The 18,570-nt window shown below is 42.5% G+C and overlaps 1 protein-coding gene across 1 annotated transcript in view; it reads left to right on the top strand.

Moving 5' to 3' along the window:
- Nucleotides 1-18,176, top strand: part of EIF2S3 (eukaryotic translation initiation factor 2 subunit gamma) — a 28,958-nt gene extending 10,782 nt beyond the window's left edge. The window contains exons 5-12 of the mRNA XM_044283947.1: nucleotides 594-688; nucleotides 3,456-3,614; nucleotides 10,252-10,386; nucleotides 11,587-11,681; nucleotides 12,231-12,375; nucleotides 12,996-13,165; nucleotides 13,978-14,150; nucleotides 17,806-18,176. Of these exons, the coding sequence (XP_044139882.1) occupies nucleotides 594-688; nucleotides 3,456-3,614; nucleotides 10,252-10,386; nucleotides 11,587-11,681; nucleotides 12,231-12,375; nucleotides 12,996-13,165; nucleotides 13,978-14,150; nucleotides 17,806-17,869 (1,036 nt within the window). The 3' untranslated portion in view covers nucleotides 17,870-18,176. The remainder of the gene's footprint in view (nucleotides 1-593; nucleotides 689-3,455; nucleotides 3,615-10,251; nucleotides 10,387-11,586; nucleotides 11,682-12,230; nucleotides 12,376-12,995; nucleotides 13,166-13,977; nucleotides 14,151-17,805) is intronic.
- Nucleotides 18,177-18,570: the final 394 nt, after the last annotated feature.

The raw sequence follows: 18,570 nt of genomic DNA, 5'->3' as shown, positions 1-18,570 counted from the left end.
GCAGCCCCCCTGATGCTAGCATCGGAGCATCTCCTTTTGTTTACAACACGCTGACGGGCGGAGGCTTCCGCCTGGCAGTGTGTTCAGTGACGTCACCGGCTCTGATGGGCTTTAGCGCTGCCCTAGCAGTTTTACTGCCTCACCGCTGGGTGAAAGAAGAGGCCTTGCTCGGCACAAAGGGACCCGGTGCGTCACTGACTGTAAGAAAAACAGCACTTCCGACTGGGATTTTTTTCAATGGCAAAAGTGGCGTAAGAATTGTCTGGTAAAGCTAGGGGAGGCATGAGTGCTGTTGTCCATACACACCAATCTTCCCGATCCCAGACAACCCCTTTAAAGGCGTATTCTGTATATAACATGTTATTCCCTATCCACGGGATATGGCATAACAATCAGATCGGTGGGGGTCCTGCCAGTGAGACCCCCACTGATCATGAGAACAGGGGGCTCTGTACCCTGTGGAGCCCCCCTAAAAGTGCGCCGCCAGTCTATTCATTTCTATAGGGCACTGGAGATGTGCACATTTTTATTTTCAAAGCTATACTTTTCCATGATTGTACCTTTGAGTAATTCTGTCTTCCCCTGTGTTTCAGGCATGTGTCTTTTGTGGATTGCCCAGGTCACGATATTTTGATGGCAACTATGCTGAACGGTGCAGCTGTTATGGACGCTGCCTTATTGTTGATAGGTGAGTTTGTACGTATCACTAAAAGGCCCTTGAGATAGATAGATAGATATATATATATATATATATATATATATATATATATATATATATATCTATCTATCTATCTCTATATCTCTAATATATAGAATATATATATATATATATATATATATATATATATACACACAATGCCTTGAAAAAGTATTTATACCCCTTGAACATTTCCAAATTTATTTTTTTTAGATTACACCCACAAACTTAAATTTCTTTTATTGGGATTTATGTTATAGACCACCACACAGTAGCAAGTATGTGTGAAAATAAAATATACATGGCTTTCAACATTTTTAATGCATAAAAATCTGGAAAGTGTGGCGTGCATTTGTATTCAGCTGTGGTTATATTGAGAATACATTACACACAGGTGAACTCCGTTTACTGATAAGATGACTTCTAAAGGCAATTAAATTTTATTTAGGGATATCTGGGTACAAGGGGCTGAATACAAATGCACGCCAAACTTTTCTGATTTTTATTAAACATTTTGCAAACCATGTATCATTTTCTTTTCACTTCATACATACTTGATACTTTGTGTTGGTCTATCACATCCCAATAAAATACAATTACTGTAAGTCTGTTGGTGTAACTTGAAAAAATTTGGAAAAGTTCAAGGGATATGAATACTTTTCAAGGCTATATAGATACAGACACACACTGCATGGACACAAGTACTGGGAAATCTGCACATTAGATCTACAACAGCTTTTATTACATCCCATTAAAAATCGTAAACAATAATATGCAGTCAGGCAGGTAATATTCCCATGGCATTCACCAAACATCAGACTGCCAGAGAGTCCTTGGTGGCATGCTGTATACCACTCTGTCCAACGCTTGGTGATGTGACTTGCATACAGCTTTTGGGCCATGAAGCTCAGTTTTTGTACTGAGGTTAATGCCAGAGGATGTTTGTAGTTCTGCAGTTCAGTCAGCAGAGCACTGGTGACTCTTATGCACTATGTACCTCAGCACTCTGACCCCTCTGTAACTTTACTTGGTCTTCGTGGATGAGTTGCTCTGCTTCCTATGCTTCCACTTTTCAATAATACAACACACACTTGGTAGAATATATATAGGAGGGAAGATATTTTAAAATAGTGGCATCTTATTACAGTACCATGTTTGAATTCAGTGAACTCTTTAGTATGACCCATTCTTTCAGAAATGTTGGTAAAGGCAGACTGCATGGCTAGGGGCTGGATTTTATACACCTGTGGCAATGGGAGCTAAGGAAAAACCCGAATTCAAATATTAAAATGTGTTGCAATTCTTTCTTGTACTTTTATAGTGCATGATAGGCTATTATTGACAGGGAATCTGTCACCAGTTTTATGGTGTCCTAACTAGGGGCAACTAGTGACACATCCCCTTGGCAAAATGCTGGGTCACTTTCTTTAATTGACCCAGCCATTTTTCTAAAACCTTGCCAATGAGTCCCCATATTCATGAGCTCATGGCTCTCCCCACCCAGGATATCCAAACTGCAAGACGAGTCAAAGGCACCACTAAACAAAGTATAAGCCTCTTTATTTGGAGCACATGAGTCAAAACGGCAATGTTGTGGCATGCAGGCCTTTGTCAGGCTCCTGATCAGCTATAGAATTTCTGTCCCTTAACTCTGTGTTACTAAGGTATAGAGCTTCTACTGGTCTCCCCTACCTCCTGGTTGTGATGGATTTCTCCCTGTGGCTTGTACAAGCAGGAGGGAGCAGTATGAAGTTGTGTCTCATAAAATATGCTGGACAGGAAGTGTTTGTAGTAATTAGCGAAATGATTGAGCAAAGAAAGCCAAATCGCATTTACTTAATTAGGGCTGATGTGTTGTATTAGGCCTCATGCACACGGCCGCGTTCCGCGGCCGAGAGCGGACCGTGGAAACCCGACCGGGATTCCTGCTGACAGCAACCAATGACTCCGGGCACTTCATGCAGCCGCTGCTGTCCAGTAATACACTAGCACGGTGTCATAGCAGCCAATGACGCCGTGCGCTCATGCTGTCGGCAGGAATCCCAGCCGGGTTTCCACAGTCCGCTCTCGGCCGCGGAACACGGCCGTGTGCATGAGGCCTTAGACACAGGCTGTTTCTGAGCGAGAAAACAAATCTTTATTTTATAAAACCCAATTAAGTGATAAATGTGTCAGCAGTGATATTAAAGAGGACCTGTTGCTTCAAAATGCATTCTGAAAGCAGAATCTTATAGAGCCGCGATAGCTGAGCAGATTGATATATCGTTTTGTGGGAAAAGATTCAGTAAAACCTGTGACTTATACATTTAAATCTTTAGCTTTTTCCACCTCCTGTGAACAGCTATTGGTACAGGGGGAGGAGTTATCAGTGACTGACAGCTATCTCTGTATACAGACTTATACACATGATGCAGTCAATTACTGATAACTCCTCCTCCTGTACCGATAGCTGTTCACAGGAGGTGGAAAACGCAGAGCTATAAATTACAGGTTTTACTGAATCTTTTTCCACAATAATATCTATCAATCTGCTCGGCTTCTCCTGCTCTACAGCATGGTGCTTTCAGATTGCATTTTGTGGTAACAGGTCCTCTTTAAAATGAGTGGAAATTACCTGATAGTCCTGTAATGCTACTGAATTGTACTGAAAACAGTCTTTTGTGCTGACATTCAGTGGTCCATTTTCCTCCTGTCTAAGTATAATATGCCCTGCACTATATCACTTCTGACCCCATCTCTTCTCATTTTGCATCTACAGCTGGTAATGAATCCTGTCCTCAGCCCCAGACCTCTGAACATCTGGCTGCCATTGAAATCATGAAGCTAAAGCACATCCTTATTTTACAAAATAAGATTGATTTGGTTAAAGAAAGTCAAGCCAAGGAACAGTATGAGCAGATCCTTGCATTTGTCCAAGGTGAGACATTAAGGGTAAATCCACACAGAGCGGAAAAGTGCACTGCAGATTTTGCCATGTATTACATGCAGTTTTTGGAACAGAAATGGCCATGAAAGTTCCCCTTTCCCAAAGGGTGAAATCCATGGTGTAGATGTGCAGCATAAAATGGCATGAGATTTCTTAAAAGGGTTGGCCAGTTTATATTGCTAGCTGCACATGTGCTGGTAACAGCGCACACATGCATCTAGTAAGAAGCATTATTAAACTGTTGTCACTGATATTCAATAGTTTAATATGAATATTTTGTGATTACACTCAGGGCCACTGACCTCCATGCCGGCACTGCACTTGTAACATGGGCAATGATGAATGGTTCTGTCCATCTACAGCCTCCACTCACATATACTGCGGACAAGAAAGGGAACTAGCGTATTGTCTGTCCCCAGTGTAAGTGAATGGAGGCCGCTGATGGCTGGAACCCTCAATCATTGGCCATGTTCAGAGTGCAGCGCTGGCATGCAAGTCAATGGACCTGTGTGTGAACACAAATTATTCATATTAAACTGTCCAATATCAGTGGTGATAGTTTTAAGGGGGTCTCTCACTTCAGCCAAAGGCATTTATCATGTAGATAAAGTTAGGCACTTACTAATGTATTGTGATTGTCCATATTGCCTTCTTTTGCTGGCTTGACGTATTATTTTTTTTCATCTCATTGTGCACTGCTTGTTTCCATGGTTATGACCACCCTGCAATCCAGCAGCGGTTGACGGGCATAACTTTTACTGAAGTGAGACGACCCCCTTTTTAAAAAAGCTTTTTAATAGCTGCATGCTTATGCTGGTAACAGCACATGTCCAGCTAGTAATATAAACTGGCCAACCCCTTTAAAATCTCATCCACTTTGCTAGTAATGTACAATCAAGCAGATTTGATGGACGCAAATCTGCATTATATCTACCAAATGTGAACGTACCTCAAAACTTGCAGGTGGTTAACTATAGACTGATTTAAAGGAGTTGTCTCATCTCAGATTGCTGGAATATGCCATCAAAGTTAGGTGCAGGTCCGGCTCGCTCGGCTATTTTCAGAACTCAATATTGCACAGTGGCTCTACCGGTCTGAGGATTAATGGTTCGGTGCACTCCCCACGACACACCAAATGTCGATAGAGAAAAAAGACAATAGTAGAGATTTGGGAGGTACTCATGGAATTGAGCATAGTCAATAAATATCAAACATATGATAATAGGCATATTCGGTGCTGAACCGGTCAGCAACTGTCTCCTCCGAGGTAAGGCAGGGGACACCAGTGTTTGCCGTCCCCTGCCAGTGCTGCGATTGGCTGGAACAACGCTCCAGCCAATGGCAGCGCTATAGCTGCTCAGGAATGGGCTGAACCTGCCTGTATGCAGCCACTCTAGCTGGTGACTGCATGCAGAGAGGTTCTGTGCTTTTCTGTGCTGCTTGCTGGGACTTGTGGTGCACCACCACTGTGATTTCAACTTTTCCCCTCACCCTTGGGACCTCCCATCCAGGACAGGAAACCTGAAGAGAGAAAATAGTTCACACCCCCACCACACCTCAGTTCAGGTTTCCTTTCCTCTTTTCCTGTCCTTAATTTCTTCGTTCTCACCTCGGGGGGCTGGGGAAGGTCTGGGTCTACATTACCGTAACGAGACCTATCCCTGGCGGCGCAAGTCTCTTGCATAGGAGCCGTTGCATAAGTCTGTCCTTCTTCCTGCCTCCTCCCAAGCCTCATTGGGGAGCCGCTGTGGCCGTGTTCAGACGGCTCCTGGTCCATGGTGGTGCTGTGGCTGGCGGCGCATGCTCGTCGGGACGCCCTCTTCCGGCGCATTGACACCTTTTCTGTGCTGGCTGGAGGTGGTGGGGGCATCTGCCTCATGGATTAAAAGGAGCTGAGGCGTGTTACAAGTCGGCAGCAGGAGGGGACAGCCAGCCTTGGTGCACACACAGTGCTGTGCAGGATCTGGAGTTTCCACAAACATGTCGGAACCAGGTGATGTCTGACGCGCCGATCCCTTGAGGCCCACAAGCCTGGTATTGAACTTGGAGTGGGGAAGCTTGACTCTACAATTGGTGAGATTTAGTCTCTACTAATAATATTGGGTGTTTGCTTTATTTTTATTTTTAGGTAACAAAGGCACCAAAGAAATCTTCCGCTAAAACTAAACGTAAAGAATGTGGAGGATGTAGAGTAGCTTTGTCAGCTTCGTATGTAAAACCACTGTCAAGCTTGTATAGATAAATTAGTTATGGAAGAATCTCATAGCTTATCCAAAACCATTAAGGCCATGGTACAATCTGAGGTTAAATCTTCTATTGTTCTTCTGTCGGAGCTATCCAAAGTCACCAGAAAGGCGTACCTATAATATGGACTCTGATTCTGATCTTTCTTGGGGAGGACAAGGACATAGAATCAGGCCAGGACTTATCATTTTTTTTTTTCTTAAGATGAGGATTCAGCAGGGAAGGCTCTATTTCCAAAAGACAAAGGGGTAGGCAGGGTGATAGAAGACAAAGAGAAAAATTTCCTAAAAAAATCTGTTTTTTTTTTTTTTGTTTAAAACCCAGGACAAACTGCAAGGACGCCTGAAGTCAGGTGGGAGGAAGACTCTGTTTTTCCCAGCATGGAAGTCCATTTCTCAGAACAAGTGGATCCTAAGTGTAATAGAAAATGGATTCCAGTTGGAATTCCTTTCCCGTCCACAATTTTTTCACTTAGACAGTTTGTCCCAAAAATCTGGAAAAAAAAAAGGGTTTGGAATCTAAGTTTTTTTTCTCTCTTAGACAAAGGAGTGGTTTGTCCAGTTCCCAAGACAGAGAGGGGCAAGGCGTTCTATTCCCCTTTATTTTTGGAGAAGAAACCAAATGGAACGTTCAGAGTTATTTTAAATCTGAAAAAAACTAAACAAATCCCTGGTCTACAAGGAATGGAGATGATAAAATCTACTGTGAATCTCCTCTTCCAGAATTGCTGGATGGCAAGCCTGGATCTGGAAGATGCATATTACCATGTTCCAATCCATTATTCCTCCCAAAAGTTTTTAAGAACAGCAGTGTGGTTTCAAGGGAAGTTGCTGCATCTCCAGTACAGGGCGCTTCCCTTCGGGGTATCTCAGGCTCCAAGAGTCTTCACCAAAGTGGTAGCAGAATTAGCAGCTTTTTTTAAGACCGTCAGGAATTACTCTGGTGCCCTATCTGGAGGATTTCTTAATAGTCTCTCAGTCAAAAGAAGGACTAGAAAAAGATATGAAATTCCTCTGCTCCATTTTAGAAAACCTAGGATGGATAATCAGTTGGAAAAAATCTAATCTGATTCATTCCCAAGTTTTGCGTTTTTCTGGGAATTCAGTTGGACTCCTATCTACAAAAGAGTTTTGTTCCACCTCAAAGGAGAGAGTCGATTATGGAACAAATATGGTCAGTCTTCCTTTCTTACCAGTGTACCTTCAGGGAAGCGATGGCGATGCTCGGGCAGATGATATCTGTGATCCCAGCAGTACCTTATGCACAGATCCACTCCAGAGATCTTCAGGCGGACATCCTAAGATTGTGGGATGGCTCCTTGTTCCTTGGATCAAAATTTCCACCTTTACTCAAAAGCAAGACGCTCCCTGTTGTAGTGGATGGTACCAGAAAATCTATCAGCAAGAGTTCCATGGACATTTCCAGACGAGAAGATGATTACCACAGACGCCAGCCCTTGGGAATGGGGAGCCCACTCCCAAAACGGATACTGGCAAGGGAGGTGGGATTTGAATATGAGGAAAGCATCCTCTAACTTCAATGAGTTAAAAGCAGTAGAGATGGCACTGAGGATGGCTCTCCGGAAATAAAAAACAGGAAGATGGTGTTCTATTCGGACAATTCAACAGTGGTGGCCTACATAAACCGGCAAGGAGAAACGCGAGTCTCTTCCCTCTTACATCTATGCCTGGAGATCTTTTATATAGCAGAAAAAAGAATGCTTTTTCTTTCAGCGGTGCATTTGAAGGGGAAGGAGAATGTCATAGCGGACATCCTCAGTCGAGTTTCCATAAAACAGGGAGACTGATGTCTGAACAGAGATAGTCCAGAGGTACGGTCTTCCTACAGTGGACCTTTTTGCCTCAAGAACCAACAGGAAGGTAGAGAAATGTTTCTCCCTCAATCATTTGGACAGCCCGTTGGCAGTGGACGGGTTAGCACAGGACTGGAGACAAGAGTTGGGGTACTCCTTCCCTCCATTTGCCTTATCTCACAAGTATTGAAGAAAATAGAGAGAGGAAGCCTCTGTTATTCTTATAGCTCCAAAGTGGCCCAAGAGGTCCTGGTACTAGAGTCTTCTGAAGTTGGCGGTACAACCTCCATGGACTCGGCCATTGAGAGAGGATCTTCTTTACCAGGGTACGCTACTTCATCCCAGCCCAGAAGTTCTTCATCTCTCGGCATAGATTTTGAAAGGGAAGTCTGGTTAAGAAGGGGAGTGTTGGACAATGTGCTTTCCACCTTGCTGAAAAGTAGGAAGGCGGTTAACTCTTAAAAATATATATTTATTTTGGATTCCCCAGAGTTTGCTGATCTTATCGGTGCACAGTGACGGTCTAGATCTTACAGGCCTCTACATAATCTCCTGAGGTTCGGTTTCCCCTTGTCTTCCCAATTTCTGTAGTGGCTTCCCTTGTCCCTTCCCTGTCTTCCCCTTTTTGTTTTCTGTTCATAGTAAGGGTGTAATATGTGCTATTATTGCTCATAAATAATAAGTGAGTTTGAAATTTAGGTTAGGGATGGCATTGATTGGATGCTAGGATATTTCTTAGCTTTATAGCAGTTAGAAATCAATAGTGGATTAACGATAGCATTTGTTGTAACCTTTTACATGCATTTCATATCAGTTCTTACTCTCTTTATCCTTTGACCGCATTGGACATTTGGGGTCCCATTGTACCATCCGTGCTTTAAGAATGTTAATGCTGTGACTATTTATGTCTTTACCTTAATAAAAACAGATTATACATAAAAAATATATTAAAGTATGGAATATATTTTTTTTCTACCTTTCTAGGTCAGAGCCCAGCCCCAGACCCTTTTAAATCTCCAGAAATACCAAGGAACCTAGATTTATTTTTTTATTTTTTATTTTGATTGTAGATTAGTAGATCATCCATGGATTAAAAGATTCTTGTCTGCAGCCTCCAGATTGCATCCTTTCTTAAAGGGAACCTGCGTGTAGCGAGCAGCGTGTTTCTGATGATGCCTTTCTTCCTGAAGGCAGATGCGGCAAAATTAAAATGTTTTATCCCCTGCCCGGCGCGCTTCTCCACACATGCTTGAAGTCAAGGAGGCAGCGGCCTCCTTGCGTTAAGTCACGGTAACCATGCCCCCCTTCCCTGTGACTGACGGCGCTTATGCTCGAGAGTTCGGCTGCCTTTGCCGAACAGCTGGCTGTCAGTCACAGGGAAGGGGGAGTGGTTATGCTATTTCACTTGCCTAGTCTTCCCTTAGCCTACCTCCTCCTACGGGGTTTGGGCTCATTCTACCAAGGCCATTGCTCTCTCCACCCAAGAGGTCGCAGATGCTCCTCTAGCCCAGCTGCTACTTGGAGCTCTCCCCATACCTTTTTTTTTTTTGGACATTACAGACTGCATCTTGACTCAGATGCAGCCTTTGGGAGAAAAGTGCTACAAGCTGTGTGTGTATATCTTATAGTAGTTGGTTGAGTTACTTCCCAGGGGGAATGGCTTGGTTCTCTTATTTTCCACTTTGTGGGTTTTCTGGTTTCAACCTTTTGTTGTTCTTGGTGGTTGGCACGCCTCTGGAGGTCTGTTTATTATAATCACTGAGGTGTGGCGGGGGCGTGAACCATTTTGTCTCCTCAGGCTTCCTGTCCTAGTCGCATGGGTGCTGTCATGAGTTTCAAGAAAAACAATTACTGCTAAGAGCAATTATTGTTTTCCTGCTGAAAGAAGAAAAGAACAACATCTGGAATTGCTGCACTTCATTTTTTTTTATTTTTTATTATTATATATATATTTTTTTTTTTTTTTGCGAGCTGTGACTGCCGAGTGCTGTGCACACCTGCCACACCTGCCTGTTTGCATTTAAAATCTTGCGCCTGCGCCGCGGCCGTACCTGTCTTCAATTGGCGCAGGCGCACTGAGAGTCGGCCGCTCGCTCGGCTGCTCTATCCTCAATGCGCCTGCGCAGGCGCATTGAGGATGGAGCGGCCGCCTCTAAGTGCGCCTGCGCCAATTGAAGACAGGTACGGCCGCGGTGCAGGCGCAAGATTTTAAATGCAAACAGGCAGGGCCAGCAGAGAACGTTCCCTGGCCCTGTCAATCACAATGTGGAGGGGGCGTCTTTACGATCGGAGGATGCGGCTGCTACCAGCAAGTAGCCGCCCTACTTGCTGGTAGCAAGGTAATTAGCATATTTTAAAAGCTTGTTTTAAACTAAATCTACAGGACCAAAATGATTAATTTGATCATGTAGCCATGAATCGCAGTGTAGGGATTATAAGTAAGCAAAAAAAAAAGGTTTAGTGGGGTGACACAAGCCCTTAAGTCTACTACTTTGGCATTTTCAGTAATGTATTTTTTGTCTCAGATCTTCTGCAGGAATGTTACGTTAATGCGGTTTGTGTTTGAAACAGGTACCGTTGCTGAGGGTGCACCCATCATTCCAATCTCTGCTCAGCTGAAGTATAACATTGAAGTCGTTTGTGAATATATTGTAAAGAAAATCCCAGTGCCTATAAGAGACTTCACATCTAAACCGAGACTTATCGGTGAGTAACCCGTCCTATCCTTATGACTATAAAGCCAATCAAGCAGACCAGTTGTGTGCTAGTGGCGGCAATGCTGCACCGAGTCATACTGCTTTATTAGGGAAATTTGTTATAAATATTGCAAAAAAATAAATCACTAACGCGTAACGCGGCAGAATGTGCTCCGTAATACTCAATCGTCTTTTGGGAATCAAATAGTGTTGATGTGCCATATATCCAGTTACAGCGGACCTTTTACCTCTCCTAACACGCCTGTTTTAATAGCTTCATGCATTCCCCATGTAATAACCATTCTGGAGCATCTATTCTTATAGCTCTATGTTGTGCCATTCCTTTTACTATTTCTACTAAAAGTTATGGATGAATAGCTAGCAGTCTGCAGTAAGGGTACAGAGGGGAGTAACAAGCGGGGGGGGGGGGGGGGGGGTCCCCTGCACAGTCTGACAATGGCAGCACTGACTAGACAGGGTCAGACCCCTCCCCCCAAACTGGTTACCTCCCCTCTGTACCCTTACTGCAGGCTGCTAGCAATTCATTCATAACATCTAGTAGAAATAATACAGGAATGACACAACATAGTCATTAGAATAGATGCTCCAGAATTATGACATGTAGCTATTAAAACAGGCATGTCAGGAGAGGTGACGGGCCCTCCTTAAACAGTTTGGTTTAATTATAGCCAAAATGGTTTTTCCTGTTCTGTGACTGTCACGTGTGTGTGTGTGTGTTTACTTTTTTTTTTTTTTATATCCTATATAACTTAACTAGTTTTTGTATTTGCTCATTGGGAAAAATAACTCTCTGTGAAGATGAATGTGTTGTACTTTAAAGGGGTTTTCTAATCCCCCCCCCCCAAACCCAATTATAATTACACTACGGACAGTTTACCTACTCCCTACCAGTTACTGCTCCTTCTGGTCCCCGGGCGACTTGTACCTCTGCAGCGATTCACTGGCCTCAGAGGTGAATGTGTCCCTAAAATACATCTTATTGGAGGGTTGCATCTATGATTCTGCTAATAGACCAGGCTATAGAAATAACATGGCATAGAGCCCCGTGCATGAGCTAACCTGTCTGTCTTGATGGAATCCTCCTCAACAACATATAAATGACCAATTGTGCATGTTTATTGCAATATAGTAAGAGGGAGCATGGACTAGAGAGATGGATAGAAACCGCTAACTTGTTTTGTCTCGTCAGTCATCAGATCCTTTGACGTGAATAAGCCAGGATGTGAGGTTGATGATCTGAAAGGGGGTGTAGCTGGAGGCAGTATTCTAAAAGGTGTACTAAAGGTATGACTTATTCAGATGGCATCCAAAGAATTGCAGTAGCTGTCAATATAACATATTTTCACTGTATGCCTTGTTTCTTCACTGCGGTAGACTGGGATTTTGAGTATACATGTACCAGCTTATTTGAAGCTTTTGTAATTGGTTATTTTTAATAAAAATAAGAGTAAACTTAAAGGAATGACCTATTAGTAGCTAATCTTCGTGCATTACCTCTACCTAAGTAATATCTGCAAAACCCAAATAATTGATGATTAAGCATTTGGCTCATTAACTGGGCACATTGTGAAACACCTACATTTTTAATACGTGCTACTAGAGACATATGACTTCAGTACGATGAAGATGGAGTGTGTCCACAGCACATAAGAGGAAAATAAAATGTACTAACTGTCCAACACTGGCAAATGGTTATCAACTGCCAAACAGATGATCCACCCACAACCCTGGATGAGATGAGACAACTTGCACACTCGGGGGTTATTGCCTCGTACTTTTAGAGGCTTCCTATTTGATACATTTTTTACTGTTTTATTCTCTTGTAATTTTTAGGTTGGTCAAGAAATAGAGGTTCGTCCTGGCATTGTTTCTAAAGACAGTGAAGGAAAGCTCATGTGCAAGCCTATCTTCTCTAAAATAGTGTCTCTCTTTGCTGAGCACAATGATCTACAATATGCTGCTCCTGGAGGCCTTATTGGTAAGCGGTGCTCTTCCTAATGGGTAATTCATCTAGTCTTACTAAGTATACAGTGAATAGTTCAAACATTTTAAAGTGGTGTCCAACGCAGAAATGATGCCCAAATAAATCAAACCTTAGGGTCTATTCACACGTCCATCTATAAATGTAGTAGTCGAAGCACATGCCCAATGGGGACTGGTGGAGAATCCGGACACAAGGCAAGTGACATGACGCAGCAGAATGTCAGTCAAATCAGTGGTCCTTTACTTTGATTTCTAGGGCAGAAAACGAATAAGCTTTAGTTGTGACTAGCATTAAATGTAATTTTATTTAAAATGTGTAGCGGAGAATACCTGGGCAGTACAGTGGCTCGGTGGTTAGCACTTGCAGCGCTGGGGTTCTGGGTTCGAATACGACCAAGGACATCATGTTCTTGGAGTTTGTATGTTCTCCCCGTGTTTGCGTGCGTTTCCTCCAGAAACCGTATCACCCCCCCCCCCCCACACACTCCTAAGACATACTGATGGAGAACTTAGACTGTGAGCCCACTGGGGACAGAAAGTGAGGATACTATCCTGTCTGTACAGCACTGAAATATAAGTGAATCCAATAAAAACATCTTTCATTGTTTATGCCAGGTGTTGGTACCAAGATTGACCCAACTTTATGTCGTGCTGATCGTATGGTTGGGCAGGTACTGGGTGCAGTTGGGGCGTTGCCTGAAATATTCACAGAACTGGAAATCTCTTACTTCCTTCTACGACGTCTCCTTGGAGTACGTACAGAGGGGGATAAGAAGGCTGCAAAGGTAAGGTTTTAGAACAAGACCAAAATGGAAATCAATCCTTCTTTAAAGGGAACCGGTCACCGTTTTTTAACCATAAGAATCATCGGCATCCTGAGAAAGTTCTCCCCCACCCTAATCCTCCTAGGGTTTTTGTTTTTAAACACCTCCAAGCACTACTTTTACAGTCCACTTTCGCTTTTTTCAAGTTATGTAAATTAAATGCTTACCTCATCATTTCCCATTCCTAACCCCACCTCCCGTTATAAGAGTGGCAGAATCTAAAGATCCTACCCTCCTCCCAAACTCGCGTTCCCAAATCCTGCGCATGTGCAGAACCAGTCACCTCACTCACTGATGAAAAAAAATCTAGAATATTTGCCATTACGAAGATATAGCACTATATTCTAGATCTTCGCAAATTCTTGAAGTGACTATGTTTGCGATAAAAATTTGCAATTAGAATATTCGCGATCAACACTACTACTGATCATATAATGTATACTGTGCAGCTGCGAGACTTGGAAGAGAAGGGGTGGAGATGAGGAATCATAGAGGGTGTGTCCTATTCATTTGTGGGCGTGGCTGCACTCCAAGAGTCAGAACGCTGGACTCATCTCTAAAGCATGGAGAAGACAGGACTCATATATGGCAGGAACATTTATTTTAGGTGTTTCTCTGAACTGATAGTTCGTTCAGAATTGATTTTAATATCATTAATGTATTAAAAAGTATATAGAAAAGTGAGTGGATAAATAGGCTTAGAAAGTGATGACAGGTTTCCTTTAGACTCTATGATCTATCAAATCTAAGAAAATATGTATTTTGCATTTAAGGTTCAAAAACTGTCTAAGAATGAAGTTCTGATGGTCAACATTGGTTCTTTGTCCACTGGAGGTCGTGTCAGTGCTGTAAAAGCTGATTTAGGAAAAATTGTGCTCACAAATCCAGTGTGCACGGAAGTAGGAGAGAAAATCGCTCTTAGCAGAAGGGTTGAGAAACATTGGCGGTAAGATTTTATATACATATATATTGCCTACCACTGAAAAGCCATTTTCTGGCTTTGGCTACTTTCACACTAGCATTTTTCCTGGATTCGGCAGGGTTCAGCAAAAACGCTTCCGTTACTGATAATACAACCATCTGCATCTGTTATGAACGGATCCGGTTGTATTATCTGTAATGAACTTCATTGAAAGTCAGTAGGGGACGGATCCATTTTCTGTTGTCAGAGTTGAACCCATTGATTTGCATTGTGGGTCATGACTGATCCGTCTTGATCCACAGCCTATAAAGAAAACCGCAGCTTGCTGGATCTCATTACCGGAAAATAGAGACGCTAGTGTGAAGATAGCCTTTGCATATTTGTAGGACTTTAGCCCTGACATTATTTGTTATGGTATCACTGACTGTTTAGTAGTATAGAAATGTTAAATAGAATTCAGAGACTTTATATTTCTGCTGACTTTAAAGGGGGGCTTCCTAGAAACTATTAGGCTGGTTTCACACGGGCGTGACGGATTTGATCCGGATGCGTTCAGGGTGCGTTCAGTGAAAATGTTGCGATTTTGGCACTAAAACAAGTCAGTTTTTTCCGCGATTGCGTTTAGTTGTTCAGTTTTTTCCGCGCAGGTGCAATGCGTTTTGATGCGTTTTTCACGAGTGTGATAAAAAACTGAAGGTTTACAAACAACGTCTCTTAGCAACCATCAGTGAAAAAACGCATTGCACCCGCACTTGCTTGCAGATGCAATGCGTTTTTCACGCAGCCCCATTCACTTCTATGGGGCCTGTCCTGCGTTACAAACGCAGAATATAGAACATGCTGCGATTTCAAAGCATTGCAGAAGTGATGCGTGAAAAACAACGCTCATGTACACAGACCCATTGAAATGAATGGGTCAGGATTCAGTGCGGGTGCTATGCGTTCACGTCACGCATTGCACCCGCGCGGAAATCACGCTCGTGTGAAAGGGACTTTCTTTGCAAACAGAGGTCTGCTGCAAAGAATGGCTCTTGATGTAGAGAACCACTGGCTTCCATGAATTAGACTGTAATGCTTCATTTTCTCTGCAGGAAATGAACATAACAATGAGTTAGTATAAATGCACACAGTATTAGTGCTCTACAGTTATTGTATATGTTGCTAAAAGCGCCTGGTGTTTCTTTTAAAGGGGTTCTCCAGGAGTAAAAAAAAAAAATTAAAATGCTTAAATATTTTATACTAAATATATTCACAAATACCTTTCATTATTTAGAATGGCTTGTTTTGCCTATGGAGCAATCATTAGAAAAAAATAAAATGGCTGCTGTCCTATCAGTACACACAAAACCTGTCCTAATCACACAGGAGGGCAAGTTACTTCACCACAATGAGCCATAGTGCTGCCTCATCCTCCTCTCTGCTCTCCTTGTCAGGAATCATGATCCTTGAATACAGGTGAATCTCTGTGGGAATGGAGATGAGGAGGGTGAGGTGTGACTAATGAGCAGCAGCACTTGTTTACAGTCTCCATTACCACAGTCTGTCCTGTCTGTCCTCATGAACTAAATTCCCAAGAGATTCAGCTAATGTTATCACCTGTATTCAAGATCATAATCCTGACAAGTTGAGAGGAGGATGAGGCAGCTCTTTAACTCAGTGTTGTGAAGTAACTTGTCCTCACGTGTGATCAGGATGGGTTTTGTGAAAACTAATGGGACAGCGGCCATTTTGTTTCCCCTGATTGCTCCCCAGACAAAACAAGCCATTATAACTAATTAAAGGTATTTGAGAATATATTTATAATAAGGTAATTAAGTTTAAATTTTCATTTTCTTCCCAGAAAACCCAGTTAAAGATCATTTGCGAGGCTCACCGCCTGGTATGGTTGATCTCACCTTTGTTGGAACAATCAGGTTTTTTAGACACGTGCACATATATTTCTTTAATGAAGTGCTTAGAGCACCAAGAGGCTGGCCTATCCCCTCGGAGAACCGTTTAGTCCCATATTTTTCCCATGTGGCCACTCCTTTTCGTAGTTATTGACCGGGCCAGGCATCCTGATTGTTCTGGCCATGTGCCTATCAGTTGTATTTCCCACCAGAATATGGTGCAAATAATTATATATTTTTTTTTTCCTCAAATTTTTTTATTTTATTGTTTTAACACACAATAAAACCACAGAATAGGCTTATAGTGGTACATTAAAGGGAACCTGTCACTGAGATTTCGTGCATAGAGCTGAGGGCATAGGTTGCTAGATGGCTGCCTGCACATCCGCAATACCGAGTCCCCATAGCTCTGTGTGCTTTTATTGTGTAAAAAAACAAAACGATTTGATACGTATGCAAATTAAACTGAGATGACTCCTGTCCCTGAGATGAGTCAGGGACAGGACTCATCTCAGGTTATTTGCATATGTATCAAATAGTTTTGTTTTTTTTACACAATAAAAGCACACAGAGCTATGGGGACTGGGTATTTCGGATGTGCCAGCGGCCATCTAGCAACCTATGCCCTCAGCTCTATGCACGAAATCTCAGTGACAGGTTCCCTTTAAATGTAGCTTGTGTTGCTACATGCTGTTGTACATTAAAAGCAGCTTATTTCACAAAAAACAAGCACAAATGTATAGTGTAAAGTCAAAGAAGTTTTAGGCTACGTCTACACGACGACATTTGTCACGCAACATTTTGTTGCACTAATGTCGCGCAACAATTTTTATAATGGCAGTTTATAAAATTCGAGATGGATTTTTCTGCGACTGTTGCGACACCATAGACTGCCATTATAAAATGTCGTTCTGTAAACGTAGCCTTAATTTATGTAGTGATTAAACATTATTAACCTAAAACCAGTAAACACCCCTCAAATTGTAATTGTCATCGGTATCATTCAGCTACAGTCAAAAGTTTTCAAAAAAACTTTTAATATATTAGAGACATATATCAAAAGTTTTGATTAGTGGACATCTGAGTGTTGAGAACCAACCCCCCCCCCCCCCCCTCTCACACACTACGAGGAGAGAAGCACTTGTACAGTATATCTCGTGCTCCCTCCTCGCTGCAGGGGACAGGCTGATTAGAAGTCTATGGGCCCATCTCGACTCGGTCCTCTACAGCAGTGCTCTTCAACTCTAGTCCTCAGGGCCCCCCTACCGGTCATGATTTGAGAATATCCCAGAGAATGAACACCTGTGGTAATTCCTGATGCATGGACACTATTTATATCACCTGCTTAATACTAAGGAAGCCCCGAAAACATGGCCGAAATGTGGGCCCTGAGCACTGGAGTTGAGGAACACTGCTTTACAGTGAGGAGTGAACACGCTATATGATCTCTTATCTCTCCTCTTCTAGTGATCATTGGTGGTCTCTGCACTTGGACCCCCACCTTTCAAAATCTGACATATCAAAAGATGTTTTTGTTTTGTTTTTTAAACTCGGTGACCCTTTAAGTGTGTACAGGGCAGAATGAAAGACTTGGTTGTTAGTAGGAAAGAAGAACAGTGCTATTCATGTGAAGTGTTTTCTGGCAAGTTGCCTTCTTTATAGCTAGCTTGTGCTGTACTTGATTCACAACTTCACATACTGTACCAGGAGAGAACCCCACCATGGGTTTTATTTTTTTTGTCCCTTCGCTGTGTATACATTATATTTAAATCTTGCTTCTTTTCTTGCAGTTTGATTGGCTGGGGTCAGATAAGACGAGGAGTGACAATAAAGCCCACAGTAGATGACGACTAGAGGCGAACAAAATGCTAAAACGTTTTTAAAAAAGAGACGCACTTGCTTTGTTTATTCAGCAAGTGCTACCTACTTGGATACATTAACTCCTCATAAACCAGGCCCAATTTCTAATTTATAACTGAGCAGGTTCTCAGCACAAGAACGCTTGATGCTGCCCAGAGAACCACCTGCTTTCACACATGAAAATTGTATGCTTTTGTTACAAAAGTATAATAGCATTTTCTTCATTGTTCCTGAGGTGGTCCAAGCCCTCGGGACATATTTCACCAACAAATGTCCACAGAATAAATTTCAAAAAGACCAACTCTTTGTTATTAGTTTTATTTTTTTTATCTATCTGGTGTATTAGTTTCAAATGGAAACTTGGTAGGAATATGCTGAGTCTGCCTACCATTGTAAATGGGTTGTGCGGGATGCTTAAATGTCATTGTGTAAACCTCGCCTAGTCTCCTACAAGACATTATAGTGTACTTGTCAACTTTTTTCAAGTCTTCACGTCAATCTCAAGCTTCGTAGATGTAGATGAGCAGCAGCCACAACAGTTCCCACAGTGGGTCTAAACCTCCACCCACCATCATCTTTTTGAGGTCTCCTCCTAATGCGTCCTCCCGCAAAGCCTCGATTTGAAGGTAGTGGACTCTGCCTACCCTGCTTGTGGATCAGGATCACATGGGTCTGATTATCGTGACCTTTCAGAC

Source organism: Bufo gargarizans, chromosome 3, assembly GCF_014858855.1.
Source record: "Bufo gargarizans isolate SCDJY-AF-19 chromosome 3, ASM1485885v1, whole genome shotgun sequence".
Lineage (NCBI taxonomy): Eukaryota > Metazoa > Chordata > Amphibia > Anura > Bufonidae > Bufo > Bufo gargarizans.
Note: the sequence above shows the minus strand (reverse complement) of the source record. Positions and strands in the feature narration are given on the sequence as shown.